The sequence below is a fragment of the Acanthaster planci genome, linkage group LG14 (assembly GCF_054643075.1).
Source record: "Acanthaster planci isolate LZ-2023a linkage group LG14, COTS_SCS, whole genome shotgun sequence".
Taxonomy (NCBI): Eukaryota; Metazoa; Echinodermata; class Asteroidea; order Valvatida; family Acanthasteridae; genus Acanthaster; species Acanthaster planci.
The window spans coordinates 9,131,677-9,157,684 of NC_141790.1; the positions used below are offsets into that span (position 1 = coordinate 9,131,677).

The 26,008-nt window shown below is 43.6% G+C and overlaps 2 protein-coding genes across 5 annotated transcripts in view; one reads left to right on the forward strand and one right to left on the reverse strand.

Annotated features, from left to right (window-relative positions):
* Window positions 1-21,682, reverse strand: LOC110980749 (integrator complex subunit 6-like). 2 transcript variants are annotated; one of them, XM_022237694.2, is made up of 16 exons: window positions 21,356-21,682; window positions 21,048-21,125; window positions 15,353-15,502; window positions 13,505-13,594; window positions 11,923-12,109; window positions 11,555-11,686; window positions 10,969-11,079; window positions 8,872-9,098; window positions 8,426-8,578; window positions 7,614-7,841; window positions 7,116-7,309; window positions 6,581-6,846; window positions 5,739-5,887; window positions 5,119-5,371; window positions 4,180-4,542; window positions 1-3,469 (listed from the first exon to the last, which is right to left on the reverse strand). In XM_022237694.2, exons 1-16 carry the CDS (start codon window positions 21,464-21,466, stop codon window positions 3,207-3,209), a joined length of 2,955 nt encoding a protein of 984 aa, XP_022093386.2. In that variant the 5' UTR covers window positions 21,467-21,682; the 3' UTR covers window positions 1-3,206. The 2 variants fall into 2 exon arrangements, with proteins under 2 accessions (XP_022093386.2, XP_022093387.2); XM_022237695.2 differs by lacking the exon at window positions 10,969-11,079.
* The window catches only part of LOC110980750 (uncharacterized), an 8,353-nt gene continuing 3,613 nt past the window's right edge, over window positions 21,269-26,008 (forward strand). The window contains exons 1-2 of one of the 3 annotated variants that reach the window (XM_022237696.2): window positions 21,269-21,409; window positions 24,804-25,354. In XM_022237696.2, coding sequence (XP_022093388.2) covers window positions 21,360-21,409; window positions 24,804-25,354 — 601 coding nt within the window. In that variant the 5' untranslated portion in view covers window positions 21,269-21,359. Of the gene's footprint in view, window positions 21,410-21,803; window positions 21,852-21,907; window positions 22,004-24,803; window positions 25,355-26,008 lie in introns of those variants that run through there. The other 2 variants (XM_022237698.2, XM_022237697.2) reach the window with 2 other exon arrangements.

Consider the following 26,008-nt stretch of genomic DNA (forward strand, 5'->3'; position numbering starts at 1 on the left):
TCTGTGTCAACTCTTAAATTTTTATTCTCATTTTCATGGATTTCTTTGCAAAAGCTTTGGGCTCAATGGCAAAAAGTGCCCAAATAAATCGTGATACTGTAAATATGTACAGAATTGCACATTACCACCAAACAAAGGCTTGACATTTCTTACAGTATCAAACATATCTACATGTTCTAGATGGCTAATTCACAAAAACACATAAAAGGGCACATATCTTTGGCTGTTGACTTTACACTCAAAATTTATCAAAAATATATCGCCTTTTCAAATCAAGCCAAAGGATTTTGTTTAAATACATTTAGATTTTGGTGTCAATACTTTCCACAAAGGAAGACACTCCCTCTCATCAAAGTGAAAGATAAATCACAGTTAGATTGGAAATGATAGATTTTTGGATTTTTCAGGAAGTGTTGGCTCGTGAATTAACCATCTACAATTGTGAAACCTTGAGATAAACAGTTTCCTGTGGAACGATAACTCTGACCCGATGGTTTTTATGCAAGAATGTCCAATACCAACGAGGCTGATGTGCAACATTTCTCTCTGCACTGGGATGACCAAGGGACCCAACGAGGTAAGAGTAACTTAAGATGATATACAGCTTGCTGAGCCAAAAATGGTCACCAAGCAAAACTTCCATGTGATGTTTATTATGATTGGTTTCCACCCATTTCGCTTTGCGTATAAATTTGCACATTAGGCCTTGCAGGACACATCAGAGTAAAGGGGGCCAGTCAAGTTGGCAGTGTATCCCCTTTGAGTATGAATTTCTGCAAGTGTTTAATTACCCAAAGACATTTAAGAGAGGTTTTTCAGTCACACGATTTTTGGGGGTCTGCGTTAGATTTACACAGATGTCCGTGGGGACGCGCATGCCTTCGAAGTCTCTCAACATTCTTTGGAGTGTAAAATGGACGGACAAAATTTGCCTGTCATTTTTGACAGGAAAGTGGACATTGATTTTTAATTCAAAACCGATATCCTTGTGGTCTCAATCCAGTTCTGGCCTCTGCGCTGATAAAATGAAGAAAAGGTTGTGGAGTGCCCTAACAAGGCATGGCAAAAATGGCAAAAACATCAGGGAAACACTGCTAATGTGACAGTTCAGTCACTGGGCCCCTTTATTGTGTCTTGTGCCATGTGGCATAAACTCGGAAAATTCTAAATACAAAAGAGACCAGTTAAAGGCCTCTTTTCTTTGTTTTTTTTTTGGTTTGGGTGTTTCTGCTGCCAAGGCACAAGGCCCTGTGTTTCAACAGAACTTCACGGGACCTCCTTTATTCCATTTTGCTACAAGTGGTGTAACATGTGCACGAAGACTGTGGTGATGGTTTGCAAGCAGCAACAAAGTTGACCAATGAGAGACAGTGGCTAGGTGTACTGTGCGTGCATTACCACTTGACCAATGTTTGTGCATGCACGCTCACCACCGAGACAGAGTATACAATGAGTACAGCTGCAAAGTGACCGGCCACTCGTGGCCGGTACTGTGCACAAAAGCTGTGGGTGATTGTGTGGACTCCTATTGGTCAAAGGTTGTGCGCACAGACTACAGCAACGATCGCTGATTGGTTCAACCTTGCTTGTGTATGAAACATCAATTTGAATATATGCATAAATCAGATAAGTGCCCCCTTGAAAGTGTCAAACTTACGGACATGGATTCATCAGATATATCTCAATTTCAAAGTTTTCATATGCAAATCAAACCAAACTTTTGAAAAGGTCGCCTTGAATGAACGATAATTTGTTTTCAAATTTAAAACGGTGTACAACATCAGCGTTCCCCATCAAAGCAGGTTCTTTGTTTTCGAGCCAACAACTCTTCAGTAAGCACCCGGACCATTTCCGAGAAGTTGCTGGGCTCAGAGATTGGTTACGTGATGCCTGTGCCCCAAGGTGCCATCCCCTGTGAATTATCTCTGTAGAGATTATATAGCTATGCAACTGCATCTTATTTTCATGTTGTGCTCCGTTGAAAAAATGTGTGCACCCCGGGTGCCCCCCTCGCGGACATTTAGTCCTAGATACACCCCTGACAACTTTAAGCACGGAAAGGAATACGACACCGATGTGTGAATCAACTACCTTACTGTCTTCGATATGCTTTCAGTCTGCATGATATGTGATGAAATCTCGTGTAAGATTGATCCCTTTGCTTGTTTATCACCCTTTGGTTTTTGAGGAGAGTGGGTCTGCTAATGCAACTTTTTCAACCAGCGTCTCCGGACTGCATCTGAAAAGGTCTTAGGCTGGCATTGCACACAAGTGCCAATGAGGAAACACTAAAACAGCCGCTAGCCACCTGACTCCAATGGGTGAAGGTCAAACCGATACTGTATGATCCTAGCCACGGTCTGCTTGTGTGAAGTGTTCCTGGGTTCAACTCTGTGGTCGGAAGCCAGGGCTATTAAACCTGCAGCCACAGAGGTGGCCCAGGTCTGGTAAGCGGCTGAGGTCAGCCATGTGATTACTGACACTTGAAACCAAATGCACTGTGTTGTGTCTGCAGGTTGAACATTCGAGTTGCAGTCGAAGTGACGGAGTAAAAACGCAAATACAGTTGCATGACGTTTCGTGGACGGCCAGGTGTCGCCTATACAGAAAATGCAAGTGTAAAAAAACCCAGAAAATACACGTACAATGGAATACTACTGGTGAATGAGCAATCATTTTCTCTTCTGCCAATGGTCATACTCTCACTCGTCCAAGAGGTAGAATCTTCCAATTCCAACACACAGCATCTCGTTCTCGTTTCCAAAGATGATCCAATGGAGAGGTTCTTTTTATCAATCGTCCCGACAGAGCCAGTTTAGCGTGTGGAGTGCATCTGACATGGGGGGCGTGTAAACTTGTCTCTGACAGTTTTGTTCGGTAAACTCAAATACCCTTTTTTGTTATCGCACTGGGCAATGTCCAATTCAACAACCTATGTGGCTTATGGATATCATTCAACAATGAAATCTGCTAGCGTACGGTTTAAAAATCACAGTTTGGTTTCATTCACGGCAAAGAGAAATAACGAGATGGCAACGCTTGCTGTCTCGCCTCGCCACTGCCCCCTCCCCCGGCCAACACACAAGTCCAGCTTGTCCAGTTCCTGCAGCATTTCAGTACCTCAGGTCAACGGGTCAAAGTTCAAGGTCATACATTCATGACACGTGAGAGAAAGTACTCCCAACCACCCCGTGGACAATTCTGTGCTACCTCGGCGCCACCAAGTGATTTCTGTTCTTCTTCTTGGGCGGGGCCGAGATGTTGGCTGTCGCCACCCCTCCCCCAGAGGCAACGCCCCCACCGTGGTTCGTCTCGTACCGCACCACCGACTGCTGGAAGGTCTCCAGCATTTCGATAAGCCGCCGCCGCTTGAAGCGACCGGCCTCGCGGATGATGCTGTTGACGAAGAGGTACTTGGTGTCCAGGTCGCCCTGAATGGCGTTCAGGTGAACGAACAGCCGAGAGAAATCTGGTCGGGGGAAAAACAAAGTGCAGACTAAAAAAGTGATGTTCCAAGCATATGTGAATCTTACTGCAGTTTAAAAAAAAATCCATACGAATGATTTTGTATTTAACGTCTCTGTTTCATGTTTGAAGAGTGAAGTTTTTAGCTAGGCTAAACGTAAAAAAGCCAGCTGCATGGTTAATAATTCAATCTATGCATACGATTCCAGTACATCGGAAGGGCTACTTGTATAACAGAAGTAGGAAATGAGCCAACTACTGTTAAAAATAACTGGTCCTTGTCCGCTTTTCTGAATGGTATAATGAGCTTTCTTGAATCCTCCGAAATCCTCCACTGTGCCGGAACCCGTTGGCACATTATTTGTACTTGTGACTTTCAAGGCCATCAAGTGAAGGAATGGATGCTGGGCTGTACATTCCTATATCCAATGAATCCCTTCACAAGCCTCACAGCGGATTTGGGACGACTCGGGTTAAACATGAGCAACCAACAATGGAATAATATGCACATGTGCTTCTGTTGAAACTTACATGTTCAATAATTGCGTCTACAAGTAAGTCATGATATGCCCTAAATAGATCTGATCCCAGAAATTAGCCTTGAAGGAGATAAGTCGGTATCTGAGAACTGACAATGCAAAACTGGCCCCACCCGAGAAAAAAAAAGGCCTGAAATTGGGGCAGCGTTTATACAAATCGTAGAGTTTTTCTCACCTTTCCCAGGTTTCCTGACTTCCTTCACAATCAGCTGCTTTAACTTGGCATTAACCTCTGCAACGCTTTCGTCGTTGTTCACCCTTTTCGCCGTCCTGCCGTCAACCAGCGGGTCACGCTGACCAATTGCCTTCCCCGTTCTGCCGGCCGGAAGCTCCCTCGCAACGGGCTGGGCGGTTCGCTCTGCCTCCACGTGATTGGTCAGTTCCGGCCCCGGCCTCAGCCTGGGGGGCTGCTCAAACTCAACTTCTAAGGCATTGTTCTGATTCGTGGTTTCCGTGGGAACATTCGGAGAGGGGGAGGCAGAATTCTCTTGAGAAGGCTCTGATGGTGGTTTTGGCTCTCCTGCTGGTGTTGTAGATCCTACACAGGTTCACACAGGATGGACATGTAAATTATTAAAATTCACTAGATGCCATGAGTATACTCTCGATCCGGTTTGTCCGTGTGTTAATAACGTTTACGTTTAAATCAAGACAATTTCAAACTCTCAGAAATTTGTGGATTTGTGTGAACTGCATGGTTTAAAGCGACACATTTGACTGAAAAAAAAAAACCACGACAGAAACAGTTGTCGTGGAAGATATTTTTTTGATGATTTCAGCTCGGACTGTCTAAAAAAAACTAGCCTAAAAGAGACAATATTCCAGACAAACTGTAACAGTTACAATCTATTTTGTTACATGTAAATCAGCCTCCAATGACAATACACTTTTTCCTCACAACTTCACTTAAACTGTATCGTAGGATTTTCCGATAAGTAAGAACAAGCAGAAGTCAAAAAAATCTGGTTAAAAAAAACCTGTCTCCTTTAAGGCATTGTGCCAGATATTAAATGGCTGGTTAGCCTTAACGACTGTTCACTTTGAAACAAAGCAAGACAAGATACTGGCTATTAAAATTGCTGAGCATTTCAATAGGAAAGTATTACTATCGTACCTGACGGTGCGGCATTTGACGCCACCTTCTGTTTGGACTGGACCAGCTGCGCCAGGGGTTTCTTGAGGATGATACCCCCTTGGACACCGGGGGAGGTGGGCCTCCGGCTGGGGGGTGTGGCGGCGGGGCTCCTGGCCCGCTTGGCGGCCGGCGAGCCTGGCGGCGAGTCGCTGCTGAGCCGCCGACGCTGCTGCTGCTGCCCCGGCCCCGTCATGGCTTCGTTCACGTCTGCCTCATCCACCATGAACTTTTGCTACATGGAAAAGATGTAAAAAAAAAAATCCTTGACATCCCCTTCAAAAAGAGTGCCGTGGTCCGTGGGTTTACCTTGTCTCACGTACAGTGGTATGAGGTGCAAACCCCCAGGGGATTATGGCGCTCGTGTCCTCGAGCAAGATGCTTTACAACAATTGCCTATTTATCACACAGAAACTGTAAATGTGCATCCCTGCAGACGGAGAGCAGACTGCATCACCTAAAAATGCTGGTCTCACTGGCCTGCGGAACGGGGGGGGGGCTAAAATTTCAGAAGTACCTTGAGACTTTGAGAAGTGCTATGCGTTAGCGATAAGAAAAAGGATGATCTAGCCTCTTGCGCCGAGCAAAAAAGACACCCTCACCTTGTCCTTGTCTGAAGCCAACTTGAAGGGGTTGCCAAAAGTGTGAAGCCGGGCAGGGGCGGGGTCAGCCTCCCTGAGGGGACTGGGCATTCGCTTCAGGTACTCCTGGTAGTTGCCCATCTCGGCCATGGGAATGCTGTGCACGGTGTCTGCGGGAGGCAGAGAAAGTCAGGATGAGGTACCGTTAAACTCTTCCCCAAACCCTCCGAGTTCTACAGAATTGGCATGATTGCGACGAAACCTTTCTTCTCAAACCACTGTTGTCAGGTCAAATGGTTAGAACCCGTCGCACTATGTTGATTTACGAGAGTGCTAGCTTGTCGTGTCATACCGAAGAAAATTTGACGGCATCCTGAGCTCAGACATTTTGAATTCACACGCATGTCACTGAAAATAATGAAATGCGATTGAGCGCGTTCTGAATAGTGGGCCGTAAATGCAACAGGCAAATAATGTACAATTTTGATCATTAGCACGACACATTCAACAGCCTCAGTGAAATTCATCTGCGGCGCATACGTGCACACATTTGCACGGAAGACACTTGGCAAAAACGGTTCGCTTACTGATTACGCGTTTTCATTTTTTTACTTGTATCAGGTTTGTTGAAGCATCATTTTTAGAAAACAGATGCAAATATACGAATAGCGGCATTGAAGTTTGAGTTTCCATAGATTTGTGCACGAACATGAATGCACCCAGCAGGATTCACTTTGCGCGGAAAGTTGGGGGCTCTAGAAATTACACTTAACTTTATGTCAAAAACCAGTCAGACATACAGTAGAGAGCACGGCTATGGCCGCGGTCAGTGTCACGGTGGGAGTTGTGGCTACGGTCCTTACCCTCGTTCATGAACCTGGCCGACTTGGCCAGGGCTAGCTGCAGGAAGTTGGTGCGCATCCGCACCAGCTGGTCCAGCAGCTCCTTGCGGGGGATGTCGAAGGGGTTGCGGTAGGTGCGCGGCCGCACGCTGCGGTCCTTGACGCGTAGCGTGTAGCCCGGGAACTCGGCGATGTTGCTGTCGGGCCGCACGCTGACTGTCTCGCCCGTGATGGCCTGAAGGAGCTGCTGGAAGTCCTTACGGGCGGCCAGCGAGGGCATCTGCGATCTGTGAGGACAGGGTACCAGACCATCTTGTCAAGCAAACATTACTTTACATAATGCATAAGTGACGCATTATTTCCCAACTTAGGAATAAACTTAAAGTATAAATGTCTTTTCTCAAAATCAAAAACCCCACTCCCCGTTGAGATTCATTGTTCCATTAGATGTCTCGCTGTTTAAAACTGAAGCAACTCAACCATTTCTCAAAGTTCAACGTCGAAGCACCGGCAGTGTTTCCTCATTCACGCTGACTGGGCAAGTGAGGAAACATACCTTGGGGTGACCTTGACACCCGTGTCGCTCAGCTTCTGCTTCTTGGCGATCGTGGCTGCCATCCGGTCGGCCTCCACCTTGGACTGCTGCTTGAGCCGCTTGAGGTAGGTGACCACCGTGTAACTCAGGCAGTTCTCCATGCCATCGGGGATGACGTTGGGGGCGCCCATCCGCCGCAGGGCTATCTTCAGGGGCTACGGAGGGGAGACCAAAGGAGGAAAAACTTCATGGAGGGAGATTTGGAGAGGCAGACAAATCGGCGAAACATCAGGCCGAGGGGCTTTCAAGTTGGTTAAATGAGCCATGTCCGAGCGAGCATGAGAAGTCACGTGAGCGCCAAATCAAACGCAGTCACACTTGAACGAGTATATGTCGGGGGAGTAATACTCTACACAGAATGAAAGTTAAACGTTTTTTTTGGGGGGGGTTGCATCATGGACGCGTATCACTTTCAGCAGAGAGTGTTGGCCGATGGTGAGAAGGTAACAGTCGCCTTACCCCTGCGTAGTAGCTGGGCACCTCCCGGAGGTAGGCCTCAAAGGCCTGCCGCCAGCCCAGCGTGGGCTTGAGCCGGTGCACCTTGAAGAGGTCGTCCAGCAGAGGCAGCAGCACCGGGTAGTTGTAGGGCATAATGAAGAGGTTGACCGAGGTCAGGTTGGAGCTGGCCTTCAGGTAGCCAAAGGGGTGGCCCAGCTCTGAGTTCCTGCCGCTGTTGGAGACAAATACCTGCGGCAGCGCAGGAAGGGATTAAAAAAATTCAGGGGCAACACTGACTATGACGCATGGGCAACACCGACTATGATGCACTTTTAATAGATTATGCTGTTGAAAGGTAAAAAGGCCAATTGGGCGCAGATGTGAGAATTCATTACGGAATTCAGTATTTCTAAGAATGAGAAATAAAGAATTAAGAATACGATTGTAATGTGACCAATTTTCACTATTGAAGTGTCATGGTACAATAAGTAAAAGAAAAAAACAATCCAATTACAACTGGCTAACCTGTCAACTTGAGTTACCAAACTTCAAGGGTAACAATTGTTACAAGTGAAATTACGGTCCTCCAAGTAACCACTCCATGAACTATACAGAGGATCGTATTCAAAGACGCAGTTGGTTACGACTGGTTCCCCATCCACATTCCAATAGAAGGATTGGAATGGCCGTTGAGCCATCTAGAGTCTTAAACTAGAGATCGGTGACTAGCCCGCAAGGTTCAAACGGGCTGCCACAAAATCTGCCAGCTACGTTTGCACAGACCGGCAAGCATGCCGACTGATTTCTGGCGGCAGCTGCGACCCTTTACGTACCTGCCAGCAAACGTTGGGGTTCCGCCTCTCCAGAATGTACTGGGTCAAAGGTGAGGGCTCCAGCTCGTACTTGTCAAAGGGAAGATTGTCTAGCAGCATCGGCTCACAGTTCGTGCACATGAATTTCACCGCGGGTTGGGCATCCCGCGGTTGCTATGTATTGTCGGGGAAAACATTGAAAACAATATCAAACTACTGACCCATGCTATTGGAATGATTACTTAAATTTCCAAATACATTGGAAGGTAAAAATCTCTCAGAAACATTATCAAATGATAGATTGCTAGACAGCTCAGTTCGTAAAACACCAGAGTGGTGTTCCAGAAGTGCAAGGTTCAAATCCCACTCCAGTCAATTTCTCCATTCATATTTGTAATTAAGTTAGCAGGTGGTCAGTTTCCCGCTGTAGCTTCCTATATGATGCAATTTTCAACAAAGTCACTCACTAGGGTGGGGGCGTTGACATCTGGCCAGAACGACTCAGGGATGGGCCAGTGGCCCAGGGGCAGCCCTGTCTTGGGGTTGGGGCGGACATAGATCAGCTTGCGGCAGCTGTGCCATGAGCTGTCGGGCACTGGGGAGGCGGTGTTGACGCGGGCGTTGTTGTTGACGTTCGGGACAGTCAGACTAGACGAAGACAGTGAGCCAGCCTGGGATTTGCCTTCATTTGATTCTAGAAAGTCAAATTTAAAAACAAGAGATCAACTGTCTGTTTTTTTCATGTTAGTTTTGTCCGACAGTCTTCTAGCTGACCAGTTCAAGGAGTTGGGTTGGTGCAGTGGTACGTTCCTTGCCTTTTGTATCTGAGCTCCGGGTTCGAATCCCAACTCAGCTGACATGTTCTTTGATTCTCGTCAAACCCGGTGGGTTTTCTCTGATAATCTGTCTAGAAGTTTTCCTTCCAACACTAAAACACAACACCTCATTGTCAAATCTACAGGCTTTTTGTCTTTCTTCTTTTCACTTGCAAGTCACAGGGTTACGGGCGCATTCGAGGAAATTATTTCATTTCCCTGCCTGGCAAAATCAGCTTTGCAGTAACGAGGCATAACATATTAACTAATTCGTCAATCATGACAAATTTTACAACACACAGCAGAGTCTACCATGGATGGCGAAACAATGACCAACATCGACGCATGAACAAAATGCTCCACCAAAAATGAGAAAAGAAAAGAGACACTTCTGGCAAAGACAAACACGGCAAAGAAAAATAAGAAATGGTGCTCGATCTATCATGCACTGCACCAATATTAACTAATGTGCAAAACAACTGTGCAATTTGTAAAAACACAACTGAGCATCCCACTGTTTCTTTTGAGAGAGGGAGAGAGCTACTCTTTGAACCAGGACCTGAGGAACGAAAAGCTCTATGACGATGTTTGACTAGACTTGCAAATCTGAGGTAGCCAGACTACAACTTGGTTTGTTTTTTTTTCCCCCACTTGGGAGGAAAAACCCCACATGCGCAACAACGGCTGCCATAACTACACAAAAACTGAAACGAAGGCCTTTCTTCCCAAACCATGACTTTGTCTCCGTCTCTGGCTTGATATTGAAGTCCATGATCGAGTTCCAACATTTACTGTCAGAACCAATTAAACATTCTCTAAACTTTGGCTTCATGTTGGACAGTGTGATTCCGGGGGAGAAAAAGCAGCTGCACGGGGCTTAAGAATCCCCAACTCAAGGGACTTCTTTTTCAAAAATGATACCGAAGCAGGAGACAGCCATGATTTCCTCCCAAAAAAACGAAAGAAACAAAAAAAAATGAAAAACAAAAGACCCTACACGTATGGTTGGGTGTGAACTAATGGCCTCCTTCCATAGTGTAAAGGCGGCTTTATACTTTGGGCACACATGAAAGCAAGTTGAATTTGCCATCACTAAACATTTGCAGCAAATTTCGCTCGAGTTGATATGCATTCAATTTTTTTCAGATTTGCAGTGTGGATATTTTCATCTGACATGATAACTGTGCGTTCTGTTTTACAAGCCTTCAAGCCTGTGGGTTCAAAGTTCGCTGATCGGCTCTTTTTGCTATGAAAAGCAGGTTGAGTCAATACACCCAAACCCTTCCAGACCTTTCAACTATATCAGTTTGATGAAGGTAGGGAGAGTGCGGCCATTATTACATGGAGCCCAATGCTTCTTAAAATTTTAAAACACAGTCATTTAACTTGTTCGGATTACCACAGAGTCGACAATTTTGGCAAATTCAGAGGGAACAAATTGAGAAAAATGACTCCAGAGGGAAAAAGGAAAAAAGTCTCTTGTTGACACAAAAATTTACACATTGAGAAACAGAAATGGAAAGAGAAAGTTCTGTCAAAAGTATGACTACTGAAAAGGAAATATTTGCAACACATCAAAGAAACAGACATCACTACAAGGAACCAATCAGGAAGAGGGTATGGGGGTGTGGAGGTAAAGGAAAGAATGTATGGTACCCCGATGACCAGCCTTGCCTCCATGCCATGATACACCACCGACTGACAGACATTCAATTCGGGGGAAGGGCAGCACGGCACCAGACTACTCACCGGAGTCAGACAACTTATTGTCTGCGGATCCATTGCCGGGGATGAGACCATTGACTGGTCCCTCCCCTTCCTGGGGCATCGGTGACCTCCGACCCGACAGGTGTAGTTTGACTACAAACCCAAAACAAACCACACACTGCTCCAGATTTCTCTTTAATAGTCATCCTGCATTCATATGACCAAGATTTTTCATCGAGCTACCGATAAAATGCTTATTCTTGACAAATTTTGAAGTGGGTTTGAAATTTTGAAAAAAGCAAATATAGCCTGGTGGGGCACTGAAACAATGAATTGTTCTGGTTGAAGGCATGTGAACACTTTTAAGTCTAACACCCCTCAACATCCTGAAAATGTTGACGTGAACTAAAACTTGTCTGAGAACGGGAAGTCCACAAAGAATTTGGTGCTGAAAGGGTCAAGGAACCAGACAAAGATGGCGGCTGCACGGGCAAAATTAAGAGCACGAGCAAATTCTTTACATGCTGAGAAGCCCACTGGCAGTTCTTTCCTTTAACTAATGACCAGCTCTTCCTATCTGAAGTTCTACTCCCTGCGGACGGCAGAGGAACGTTCGGGGTAAACCTACCATCGTTTGATTGCAGGACGGGATCAGACCCAACCTTTTCGAAGTTGACCACAACGCCGTTCTGTACCTTCTGCACCAGGGACTCCAGGCACTGGTTTAGAGTCTTCATAGAAGTGACAGCATAAGAGCGACCTGAAATGTTGACGAGCTACAAGATTAAGGTCAATTTCTGTTCTGATTCTCATGTATTAGGACAAATAAAACACAGCAGTGTAGTAGCCACAAGGGATAAACACTAGGCTGTGTTGTTGCAAAGATGATGTGGTGTTTGTGCACATTCAGAAGAAAATGAGTCGGTGCACATTCAGATTTAAATTGATTTGTGCATATTCATATGAACATTGGTTCATGCTCAAAAAAGGACGCACCTCCCGTCACTTCGCACATGGCATTGATCGGCGAGCCGTCCATGCTGACCATGGACCCGCTGCGGTCGTTGTCCACAGGGGCCACACCCGGGATGCGGAGCACCAGGGAGAAGAGGCGCTGGTCCCAGCGAAAGGGCTCCTTGGTCAGCTCGCTGCCGGGGATGGCCATGCTCATTGGTAGCGACAGCTAGATTGGGAGAGAAACAGAAATTTCCAAATGAACACAACAATCCATGTACACTCTCGACAGTTTGTGCACATTTCAACAAGGTTCCCTTATCATCCTGAATCCTTTCAGAATCCCCCGTCAGCTTTTGAGGGTGTCTGCACCATTATGGAAGGCAGAGCCCAGGCAGGTACATGGGACTCAATGCACCGTGTCCAAGTACAAGGAATGCGCACCTGCTCAGTGAAAGATATTAAGGGATTCAGGAGAAAGGCCGAAGAGAATGCCTAAGAATCACAGTAGTTGGTATTTTCCTACTTCATGCTTAACCTTTCATCGGCAAGGTATGGGTATTTTTGCTAAATAATAAGAATGAAACCTTGACATTTGAAGCTTTTCGTGGTCAAGGTAGCAAGTTACACCAGGCGTCGCTCTTTTATGAGTATGTGTGGTTCCGAGTATCCGCCGGTTCTTTTCAGAACCACACGTACTCGTAAAACAGCGACGCTTGCGAGTCTTGCTTGGTGCTACCGCAAACCTCTACAACTAAGAACTGAACCTTGAGCTTGGGAGCTTTTCATGGTGAAGGTACACGTAGCAAGTTACAGTTGTTTTATGAAAATGTGTGGTTCTGAGTATCCTCCGGTTCTTTTCAGAACCACACATACTCATAAAAGAGAGACGCTTGCACGGTGCTACCGCAAATCCCTACAACTAAGAAGTAAACCTTCCCAAATCATTCAAAATCCACCACTAGACAGAAGCCCAATAGCGATTCTTGTGTAGTTAACTTTTCGGGGGCATCGATCCACACACAAATTTGACCTAGTTGCATAACTGACTAGTTGAAACCTGACTAATTTGAAAACTAAAGTGAAAATCTTCAACAATCATGCATGATCTGGAAAAACTCAAAACTTTAAAATATCAGTATATTTGCCATTAGTTTTAAACCGAAGAAATCATCAGTCCTGGAGTTCTTATACATGTGTAGAAGCAGGATGCATATCGTTTTCTGTATTACATTTTTTTGAAGAATTTTACATTAGCAAAAATCAAAAGTTTTGCTAATCTCCAAAAGAGAATAATCCAAAATGAAATTGAAAAAAAAAATCACAGACTCAGCAGGCTTGTGGAGAGTTTCACTTTCTAATTCCAGGCCAATTTGCTCTTCAGAGGAACGTCAAAGTGAAACGACATTGATATCACAAAACGTTTGAAACAAAATCCGCTAAGGTTGAAATGTGTTTAATTTTTGCAAACTCTCAGCACTAATATTTGACCTGATGTCACAGTTTGGGGTTCGTGTTTGCCTCCTCACCAAGTACGATTTGGCATTGATAACTCCAAATATATTAAGACCCCTGACCCAAAAAAACCCGCCTTGCAATGAAACAGGAATTTAACAAAGCTTACCTCATCTTGTACACTGCTATTGTTTGTTAGCCTGTGTCCGTCAGTTATTGCAATTATCATTGCCGGCTCTAAGTAGAACGGATTGCGACCCTGTGCAGAAAACAACGACCCGTGAATACATAAAGTTTATGAGGAGTTTGATGCGGGTGCATACAGCCCGATCGAGTCCTGGGATCCGGAGGACTGACAAATCGAACATTAATTGAGTTGGATGGAGGCAACTTCCCATAAAATGTCAGCAATTACACTGGACTGGTGATGGCCTCGCTCGACTTACTTTTGCAAGCCCAAGAGAGAGTACGGCACTTATGCCTGGCATTAGTAGAAAACTGCAAGAACGAGAGTTCTAAAAAAAAATAAAAAATAAAAATACTGCATTGCCTTTACACTGCCTGTCATTTGCGAGGCCTTTGGGGATATAAATAATGGATTACCTCTGGCGTCATTAAATAACAGTCCATTGGTGTTGCACAATCTTAATTGCTCTCATAGATGTTGAATTTGTGCATATTGTGTTAAATCAAAACCTCTGCATCTTTACAAGGCCACACAAGTCTGGCCAAATAGGAGGAAAACAGAAAAAAAGGGGCAAAGTAAAACAGAAACTTCAAAGCGTCCATCGTATTGATGCCACTTTGATTAAATTACAATCTCCCTATTAAGCCCGGCCATGCCAAATCCAACGCGAGTCCAAGCTATTTACGGTCTTTCTCCAAGGTTAGGGGCGCTTTAGGAGACTTGAGCTTTCTCCTTTTTGTTTATTCTGGACAGCAAACATCATGCGTACGTTAAGGACAGAAATCTGCAATTCATCCATTTTCATCAACATCTATCGGTAGCTTTTTTCGGCCGTGGGACGGAGGGGATGACAAACTAGGGCTGTGCCAAATATCTGACAATTATATTGATTATCCAATAGTCGATTACTATTTTCCAAGTTCATATATTTGAATGCAAAGGTCATCAAAAAAGGAACAATTTTCTTGTTTTAAATGAGAAATATTGCACAATGGAGGCTTGTTTCCAGCAGATTGAATCAACTGCAAATTGTACAGCTGTGGATTTCATTGACGAATGAAATACTGCAGTTGGGATGTATTAAACCACATGGAAGTATAGTTGAAATGGCATTCTACCAAATTGGCAGATTAATCTAAGAAATAAAATAACTAAACATGAAAGTCAGATTCCAGAAACATGAGAAAAAAAGGTGGAGGACTAATACATCCTACAATTCAGAAAGTAAATTCATTGAAAACTTTGAAACGAATAGAGACTTTCAACAGGGCAAGAAGTACCGTTCTCCTCTTCAATCTTGCTTAAATGAGGCTGGAGATAGCCCTGGAAGTGAGAAGCTGTTTATAGGGATTATAATACATAATTGAGTGCATTTTTGCAACTGATTTTGTAAATGGTTTGTCGGTACGACTGAATATCTGGATATTTGATCCATTTGAAAGTCAAACATTCAAATAGTGAATTATTCAAATTGACTCAGCCCCATGAAAAAGGAGCGATAACAGTTGATATCAAGTTATAAATTTATTTCTCCTCTGCCCAACCTACACATTCCTGAAATTAATATGATAGAAAATTCAAAACAAACAGTAAACATCTCAAACCAAATTTTAAGAACCAAACAGCTCAGCTGAAAGGCTTTAACTCCAAGAATGAAACGTACCCAATGAACTAACCCAGGCAGACAATTTGGGACACACAAGAAAGCCCCCATTCTTCAAAATTTCATGCGCAAATGGTTTGGGAAAATGTCAACCTTTTCCCCAGTGACTAGGTCATTCTCCTCTTTCCGCAGTCACTTTGGAAAAAAAAAACAACAAAGGTTTTTACCTGACCGTAGTTATCGATACCCGAGTACAATCGGTTGATGTTGACCAGGTCAAAGGTCGTCTTGAGAGCCTGACCCAGGCCAGTGAGACTTGTGGCTTGCAGGTTCTTCAGCTCATTCATGAAGGTCATATGATTGTCCTTCCAGCCGCACTAGGATAAAAAGAAAGACAGCAAAGGTCAAATACTGCTGACCCAGCTCGTCCACTGCGTTCTGAAAGTACCTGTTCACCTAGCTTGATAGGTTGTTTATGACCGCATATGCAAGCAAGTTGGTGACGGTTGGTCGCACCAATTTCTAGGACTGCTGGCTGTTCGACTATTTCAGAACTTCGGAAGTCCCTGTGGTAAGAAAAAACTGCCTCCAGGCCCTCAGGGTAATTAATTGTTTCTGGATCCGTGCTTCTGACTGACTGCACAACACTCGTGATAATCTGGCTGGTAGCTATGTCCTGCCTTGAAGAATGGATCTTTTCCTTCCTCCTCGGTCCTGTCATCTCCTGTAATTTGTATTTTTGCCACGGCTAATCCTCAAAATCCTCCAACATCCACCCTTAGGCACAAGCCAAACAGCCATTTCTCTGTACTTGAACTTCTCAAGAGGCACAACCACAGCAAGTGGCAGCCAACTGTATGTCCTTCAGTTCTCCCCCCCCCAAAAAAAGGAACCCCGGCAACCTCTGTGCAGATATTAAACAAATATGGGACAGGGAACTCTCATTCAGCCAAAATCCTCTAAGAGTTTTGCAAATGTCATTTGGAGGTGTACCTAACTACTCGATCCTTCAAAATCCTCCAGCGATTCCTGTCATTTTGTTGACGCAGTGCAAGTGGCACTCTTGAGCTGTGCAGTTGATTCAAAAGAAATACCTGGCAGAATTTGTGCTTGACTTAGCACAAACAACATAAGGTCTACTCCACGACCTTCACGTATGGCATCCTTCGAAATCAGCCATGCACTTTTGCCACACACCCTGAATCCTCCAATTCCTCCACTTTGCAGAAAAGGATTTTGGAGGATTTGGGAGGGTTAGGGTTAAACAAATTCTTTTGCCACAATCAGTCAAGTTTAGCATTGCCAAAACCCCACGCAGTATTCATGTGCGTGGCAGGACTTTGCAGTGTTTACATTTTGCTGTGGAAAGTGTGACACGATTCTGTCGATGTTTTTTTTCAGGGAAAACTAAACACAGATCTAAGTTTAGAAAGCACACAAATGCGCAAACCGTGTATTTTGTAGGCTACTGAATTTAAATGCCTATGGGCTAGGAATAAAGGGTTAAGCGAGAATGTTTACGTGCACTCCAATTTCTCTCATGCAACTTTCATCGGTCAATGCAAACTTTGGGGACAACTGAACAGTAATCTTTATTTAGAATGCCTATGAATTAATGCACTCACCGTTTGTTTTGTAAGCTATCAAATTTTAATACCCAGGGGCTATGAAAGAAGGGGGAAGCAAGGACGTCAACGGGGATTTTAATTTCTCTATCTGAGGTTTCTTTTGCCAATGAATGGTAATTTCAAATATCTCTAAACCACAGGTATGGATGAACATGGTGTTCATAATGGTGCTGTGGTACATACTTGGGCAATCTCAACGACGAGGGTAAAACGGTGCACAATACATGTAGTTACGGAGCAAGGGCCCACCGTACTTTGCGAAAAAGTCTGTCGACCCCGCAGTCTCCGCATCAATCAACTATGGGATGTCATTTGCAAACTCCGGGAGCTGCAGATTTCCTTGCAAAACTCTAAATACGGCAGTGGGACTTATATTTCTCCTGTTTTTTTGTGTGTGTGTGCACTCCTGTCTGCGATTATGCAAAGAACTCTAGACGGGCCCTGTTTGGGATGTTGACACAATTGTGATGGAAAAAAAAAATTGGATCTCCTCGTAGCGAAACATTCCAAGGAGACCTACATGTCACATTTTGTCTGTGTGCTCAGATCGCGGCATGGGCCGACGACGTGGTCTCTTGGAATTTACGGTTTAGCATTAGCAACTTCGGGAATTCGGCACAGGCGGAGTCCTTCAGAGATCTTATGGAATCCATCAGAACCCTCCTCCATACTCCAAAATCCTTTGGGTGGTTTTGGAGGATTTTAGAGGACTGAGGAAAGATGGCATTTTTAAAATCAGAGGATTTTGGAGGATTGAGGAAGAATGGGGATTGGTAAAAAACACACACGGCCACGGGTGAGGCATATACCTCATGGACCGTTTGTATGTGAACCGGAAAGATGGCATTTTTAAAATCAGAGGATTTGGAGGATTGAGGAAGAATGGGGATTGGTAAAAAACACACACGGCCACGGGTGAGGCATATACCTCATGGACCTTTTGTATGTGAACCGGGCAGTCGAAAAACAGCTGGACAGAAGAACTTGGGTGGAAAAGAATGAACATACTCATGCCTAAACTCAAGAGTTGTGCTTCCCTAGATATTTTACAAGTGCCACAAATTGACTGCACGGTTGAAGACTTTGCCAACAAAAAAAAAAAAATTCCCCAGAGCAGCCTTTCCGGGGAAGAAAATCCGACATTAACTGGTTAATGCAGATGGTGAAATTGGACCAAAAATTGTTTGTACATCATAAGCTTCCAGTCTGCTTTTTTTTCTTCTGTCAGTATTACAGTCGCATGATGAACTGTGCTGCGCAAAATGTCATCCACTTTTCTGCAGCCAAACGAGGTAAACGGTTGGGAAAAGACCGACACTTGACTGCCGTTTCTCCCTGTGAGAGCAAGAATCCACCCACACACTCCCAGAACCATAACCCGTGTTGTAAATCACGCTAGAGCAAAAACATCAGACAAACTTTATTTGATACATGCAGTTCTAAAAAAAAAAAAATAATGACATGAGTTGGAAAACTGGCAATATTCCAGGTAGCCCCCCAAAAGGGACATTCTCAACAAAATACCATTGAAATATCGGAACAAATCATATGTGAATGTCGGCTCACAATCCATTTCCTCATTGTCTCGCTGCATACCAAACTCACAAAACAAATCCATCCAAACGTTGCTGACGTTTTCCTAAAGCCTTACTGGAGATATTTGACGGGGGAGAGAAAATCTCCAGATGAAAAAGATCAACTATCAGGAATTGTTTTAATCATTTTTACATCTTAACGAGCAGCTTCTACAATTTTTTTTGCCTCCTTTTAATAGCATTCCATTTCATTTCTACTGTAGACAAAACAACCCTAAACACCAAGCACATACCACAGTAAAGAGTACAGCAAATGCAGTTAGTTTTTAACAAATCAACCTACTCTGATGGTTGGATTTAGGACCCAACATATCAACAAAATATCCGAAGAAAGCAATACAACGATCTCTACATATACCCAATCAAAGCAAAACCCAACATTAACAAACCGGGCAAGACCAAAAAAAAAAAATCAAATCAAACTAATAATACTGCTATAAAATACAGGATGTTATGCCTATAAATATTCCAGCCTACATCCCCCGTCCCACTCCAAAAGAACAAACACGTCTTACCAACTAACAATCAATTAAAACCAAAATTAATATCATCACCTTCACACTGACCAAAATCAGAACAAAAAAGACAACATTTATGGCTCAGGTGATTTCTGATTCCCCTCCCGATTTGCCTTCGCAAACCTGTTCAGCGTCCGGAATTTTTCTGAAATTCTGAGTATCAAAAGTTGCTGTTTAATGTAACGAGCAGGAAGTGGGCAGAGAAAATCGGCAGAGACGTAGAATACCTTGTGATAAGACTTCATAAAATTTCAGAGTTTATGAAAAAAACGTGTTCATCAAGAATGACTTTTTTTCCCAAAAGTTGCAAGTTTCTGTCAAAGAAAACACAAGCAACAAGGGTGAAAATGGAGGAACATGACGAATCCGTCAAATAATCACTACAGGTTTTTGGGGGGCCCCCACACCAGTGTAGGGTCTATGGTATACACTGTACGCATGTTTGCCTCCAGGCACCCCACAAGACGTTTTATATTGACTTTTTAACCACAGTGGCAAACTTGGATATTCTAGATTTTAACCCTAATAGTTCTGCATAACATTGGGGTTGCGGTACTAAAAAAAAAAAATACGAAACAGTGGTCTTAGCCTGAAGGACCTAGCGGTACAAATGACTACTTCTGGCTGGGGCACCCTCTATCGTCACTCGTACAGAGAACAATAAAGCCACGCATTCAAAGTGCCACAGCACTGTATGGTACATTGCCTTATCTATTGTATTTTCTGGCTTCAGAAAACAATAAGGTCATGTCCTCTTACAAGTGACAGCACCGAATACTACATTCTACTACTAAGTAGTACTTTGTAGTATTTAAGGCTGTTAGGGTTAACAGGGATTGTTTGAAAAATCTTGGAAAGTGGGAAACGAATGTGATCAGGTAGCTTCAGATCCATCTTGAGTCAACTTCAAAATGCATGTAGAAAAACTGTACATGTTGTAGGCAGTATTCAATACGATATTCCAAGAAGAACTGCCACAGCGAAGAATTGACCTATAATTTCACACATATTGGGACTCATTCAAATTGTCTGGATAATTTCTGACCTAACAGTAGATTGTTTTCCTTTCAGTTTCATGGTCTTTTCCACAAAACATTTACGACGAATGAACTTCACCGAGGTCACACATGCTGAAAAATGACAAGGTATCAAGACAATGCCTTTTTTCCTCAAAGTGAACATCAACCAGTAAAAAGTTGTACACTGACTGTGACAGGAAAAAATGAAGAAAGATTTCCATATCTGGCCTCCACGTTGGTAGGGACATGCATAAATGTGAGGGCGCTGTTCATTTGGTCTGTTGTTTTCTTAAAGAGGAGATTGAGATTAAAATTGTTTTTTTCCCGCAAGCGGCATCCCGTCTATTTAATTTCAAAATTTCTATCATACAGCAAAGCCAGCATTTAAGTCAGTGAAATTTAGGTAGAGCAAAGAAATTAGCAAAATATGAATCCTCAGCTTTTCAGTAAAAATCCTACTAGTACACATTCATATTTGTGCACAAAATAATCACATTTCGCTCTGCATTACACATGTACAAAAAAGAAATCTTTTACAATATCTAAAAACAGCCCTGCTTCAAATCAATTTTTCTTAGCTTTGCAGAGTCCGATGGGATCCAAAGTTATATCACTATGTTTCTTACGACATCCTCCCTACGATCACTTCAAAACAAAATGCAATTTGAAAACTTTATCAACCTAAACTTGGACTTTGTGCAAGGGTGTGTGAGCCAAGACAGAAAATGTCCCGAGTGTTTTCAAAGAAAAGTTGGCATTTTTCCGATTCAAATTTAGTGATTCACCAGATTTACCCTTTTGGTAGATTCAAGTCATATTGATATTAATCAGAATAATAAGTTGTGGCCAAACGCGAAACTTTTTGCCCGAACAAAATGACGTGTTGACATTATCATAATCTGAGGTCAAGCTCATCATGCATATGCGCATGACCTGCGATGGACCCACAATGCAACGCGCAACTTTAATGAAGCTAAGTGTTACAGCCGGTCGAACGTGTAAATTGATCGTCCCAATTTAGGCCCGAAATTTCTACCTTTCCGGGTGGAATTCACAGCCTGATCCACACAAGCATCAATCAAAGACAATGATTAAATTGTACTCAGGGTCTACAAACGTCAGCAAAAAATGTACAATGAGAGAAAAATAAATGAACATTTACCTTGATTGTTCCTGGCGGTTCGTCACAGCTCACCAGCATATAGCGGTCGGTACGACTTGCTTGGTCTCGGGCGCGAAGCTGGATGGGGGATGGAAACACAACATTCCAACAAAAGTCTCACAAAACAAAGTCCTAATTTAGACAGAGCAAAAGGTGGAAGAAGTGCTCAGTATTTTTCGGTCCCAGTTCTGTTTCATACAGAGTCGGCTAAGTCATGCAGATGCAGGAGTTGTGGTAGGCAGAGTCACCCACCCGTGTGGTTAATAATTCCCACCCCTTCGCGCACAAGTCGCGTATGCCCGCCTTACCTTCATGAAAATCTCCACGGCGCCTTTCGCTATGTCCAGCAACGTAGTACCCAGGTGAGTTCGCTGATTCATGGACGCACTGGTGTCCACAAGGAAAACTAACAGAGGCATCTTGGAGTACGATTCTCACTGCGTCTTTAGGTGTGCTTTGAGCTCGTAATCCGGCCGTTTTGGCCCGATTTGAGGCACGTTTATCCTCCCTTTTCTCAATTTCACAGCTCACGGAGAGCTGCCTAAACGAGCAGCTAGCCGAGTGAAACGCCACATAGAATGATCACGTGACATGGGCGCCATGATACCTCTGATTGGTTGACAGAAATAGAATCATTTGCATGTTGTACATATTTATACCGTGTATTTGTTGTGCGCAGTCTGGGTTCTGAAATACTGTATCGCCTTACCCACGCCAAAATTTTGAGGACAGACTAATTCCCTTCTATTATACGCACGAAATTTAACACTGTGTAAAAGTACAACTTCCAAATGAAATTGTTAAGTATGTACACATTGTATACGTATGTACATGTACACTGTACATGCAGCTGCACTATGTACATGTACATGTGTACTTACATGTACATGTTAGTGCAATACATGGGCACGACGTATTTTCTTTTGTGCACATCAACCGTACGTGTTCTGTGCTAGGTACATGTGCAGTCGTACTCAGTCACTATGGAAATTGTTATTTTTGAATTATGTAAAGTTATTTTGGCTGGCATTTTGAACAATATTCTTCAAATGATTTTCTCCAAAACCCAAACTAGCAAAAACTAACAATTAATTCCCGACCGACACTCGATCAGTCAATTTTCATGCAGAATTTTATCTGAAATTGTATCACTAGGCCTATTTAATAATATCATGAATTTAATTGGATTTGGTTATAATTGAGACTCCTGCATGTGTTTTATAGCTCCATGGTTATACACGCTGATATGGGATGTTTCAACTCAAGTAAAAAATTCATTAAATAAAGACAAAAACAGTCATTTTTAAAGTAATTGCCAATTTTTCTGTGTCCTTTTACTGAAAGTTAAAGGCATTCCACTGTCTACTTATTGTAAACTTGTTTCTGGTAAAAATGAAGCATTTCATTGCCATTTGTTATATCACAGCAGTGGTATGTGCTGATAGATGTAATTCCATGTCCCGATTGACTTGCAAGGCTGGTTACATCTATTCTCGCGCCCAACTTGTACTACTCGGTGCTTCTCAGTAGACGGAACCGCTTTGAGGAACTAACGGTTAAAATAACCCTGAACTTCAACAGCAGCTGGAAGTGGAATAAAGACACACAAATGTGACCCGTCCTCACAAAATGAATGACGGAAATTTTCAAAAATGGAGATATGGTTGTTTTTTAATTCTGCAGAAAAGAATCTTTCCATTGGTATATACACAGGGTAAAAATACGGTGACAGTGTGACAGTATTCCAATGGCTTTGCTGGACTGGTTCCTGTCCCCTACTAGTGTCCAGATGTCTTACAGACATCCTCTGAATGTAGGGACTGGTGGCGGGTAATGAATCTGGCAGAATCCTGCCGGGTGTATGTAAATGAGGAAACGATGTCGGCTCAGTGCACAAATCAAGCAGGAGCAGATAGGATATTTTGCTTTTTCTTCGTTACCGAAAGTAACTTCACCATAAATTGTTCATTTATCTAAAATCTAACAATATAACCGCTGATTTGAAAAATGATTTATCAGTAATAACCATTGAAAAAGAAATTACCACACTGTGATCAGTAGAGGCTTAGCAAAGATAGGTAGGCCCACAGTGTGTAGTGTACTTGTGTTGTATTTGCCTCCCCGCCGAGGGGCAAATAGCTTGAGTAGCTAAAAGTGCCATTAATTAACCACTCCTTGCCGGGGATTCCGGATCCGAACACGTATGCTTCATATGCGTGGCCGGTGTCTCCGAACTCGGACAAAGGGAACAGGGCCTTGTAACAAAAGACCGTACTCGGAACAAAAGACCAGGCTACCGACATTTTGTCACTCTTAAAAGTGGAGATAATACAACCTATTTTTGAAACAGTATACCAAGATTTGGGGCGTTGAGAGTGAGTGGATTACCACCGGGGACAAAAGCGCTCCACCACCGCAGTGATGAGCCTCACAGCACCGCTGCATGCTAATCTGGCCCCTATTGAAAAGAGGTCAGCAGTGTACTGAGCCAGGTTCGTGAACAAAAGACAGTTACATAACACCGCACAGTCTGGGCTCTTTTTACAAGGCTGCAGGCCTGGCTGAAGTACTCAGGCGTCAATAGATTTTGTCTGTCAGGCTAGAGTGGACACCAGACAGTCCTTCACATGTTTGTAAGTGTCCAGTAAACGAAGATTGAAATTTATACAGAATTTGACAACAGAAAAAAAAAGATAAACATCCCGGCCCAGCATCATCAAAATTGATAACTGTCCCGGCAGGAAGTGGTTGAAATAAACAAGCTCCCTGCTAAAATGTAATTCATGTTAAAGCATTGCTGTTGGCCTGCCTGAGTTGCTGTGCATATCAATTTCTTCTTTGTTACAAAGATAATCACTTACTTTTGGTCATGTGATTAGTAAGGGGTATTGCAGCATACCTGTGTACAAAAATTATTTATTTCTATGGAGTGAATTTTTATGTGTGACCTTTGACAGAAGTGGCAAGTTTCTTTTGCTGTCCAGTGTATATTAGGCACAGAGGGTTTCGTGAACTTTCGTAGAAATCAAAGGGAGAAGGCCCTTTTTCCTGCCATCAGCCCGTTTCAACCCCCTGAGAAGTTTGTCACGTGGAAATCAGGAATAAAAACTTGCGTGGCATGTTTTTACCAAATCCAACCAAAAAAGTTAAAATTGATTCATGTTCATATTTGACTACATGTATACTTTCCTCTTTCCTTTGGGGTCTTGAAAAAAGCGAGTCACATGCTATGTTTCCATTCATCCCACAGACCTCTTTACCGGTATATTTAATTGCTGCAAGAAACCTACTACAAAAAGTCACTTTTTTTTTTTTACACGTGCACTTTCCTATGGGAGCTTACTGGATGGTGTCCCACTTCACTGCCATAGGAAAGTGTAAACAAAGCATGATGCCACTGTGTAATGGGTCCATTATCTCCAATGGCCAAAACAATCGCAAGAACCCACTAGACCAACTTTCGACCTTCGGTCTGCATTTTGGGCGCAAGTTGTTCAAACGACCTGCAGTGAAAGCATGCCTTTGTCACTGTTCACCCTGTTACTTGTGACTGGTCTTGTGAAAGGACTAGTTACACGTAGTGGTCTTCTTGTTTCTAGTCTTGTGACAGTCTCAACTGCACCAGATTATCTCAAAATAAAAAATCTTCAAATCTTGAGCTGCATCTGCACAGGTTAGTATAACAAACTATTCTAAGAACCCAAACACTTGCACTGAACTCGGCAAGTCCTTTTTTTTTCTTCCTCCCTTTTCCAGCAAGCTGCGGTTTTCCTTCCTCAAGCAGAACCGGTTCCGGCTAGTGATCTGCGAGGGCTATCGCTACTCCCGCTACATGGTGGTCTACAACAAGGAATACTGGCGCTGCACCGACCGCACCTGTAAGGGCAAGCTGCACCTGAGCGGCGGGCGCATCGTCTACGTCAAGAAGAATGGCCACAACCATGGCCCCGACCACAAGGGCGCCTCCGCGGACCAGGCGCTGATGACCATGCGCAAGCGGGTCCACAACAATCCGGCCACGCCCTTCCAGCAGCTCTACGAGGAGACGGTGAGCGAGATGGAGGCACTGGGCCACGGGCCCCTGCGGCAGCTGCTGCCGTACGCCGACTGCTGCTGGAAGGTGTTGGGTCAGGAGCAAGGCACCAGTGGGGCAAGGCCAGGCGGGGCCGAGGGCCGTGGCAGCGCTGGCTCTGTGCGGTCGAAGGATCAGGCCAGCAGGAACCACTGCGCTGGGGCACCGGCTGAGAGCAACAGCAGGCCTGACGCTGTGGATGAGGTGCTGGTTGAGAGCGAGGCAGATGAGCCAAGTGAGATTGTCATTTTATAAATTATTGTTTTGGTGTGTGGAAAGGTCTTCAGAATGGTCATTCTGAAACAAATATACATGATCCAACCCAACCAAATAAATTGCACAAGTTGCCAGAGCTACTTCCGTTAATGGTCTTTGGTTCATAAACAATGTAAGCTAATAGGAACTCTCTTAACACTTTCACCCAAATAACTTCCATTTTCACCAAACACAGGGAGCCAAACGGAGTGATACATTGAATCAAAGAGCTCCATTTGCTCATTCTGCTGTTGACTAAAATGATCTTACTGAAAAACAGTTTGTGCAATCCAGTCAAATATTGTCAGCACCATTTTGTTTTTCAAAATGGCATATGGTACAAATATCCGTTTACTGTTCTAAACAATCTGTAAAGGGTTACATCACAGGGTTCTGAAACAGCCAAAGCTATTTCTTTCCAAAGTACTGCTCACATGGGGTAAATTTCACCAACCAATAAATCAAACACACTGACCTGTAAACACAGCTATGTTTAAGATTTAGCAATGTATGCAAACGTTTTTTCCAACTTCCTGAGCATTCCATCATAGTGATGCTAAATAAATACATGTATCTCATCTGCTGCTTGATATAGCCTTGGCAGTTAAACTGATCAAATGTGCAGGTGCCATTT

Excerpts from the sequence above, each read along its gene's own strand:
- LOC110980749 (XM_022237694.2), bottom strand. The coding sequence starts at position 21,466 with ATGCCTCTGTTAGTTTTCCTTGTGGACACCAGTGCGTCCATGAATCAG. Across the intron at positions 11,080-11,554 it reads CGTCCTGCAATCAAACGATG|TCAAACTACACCTGTCGGGT; the intron begins GTAGGTTTACCC and ends TTGGGTTTGTAG. Across the intron at positions 7,310-7,613 it reads TGCCCAGCTACTACGCAGGG|CCCCTGAAGATAGCCCTGCG; the intron begins GTAAGGCGACTG and ends TCCCCTCCGTAG.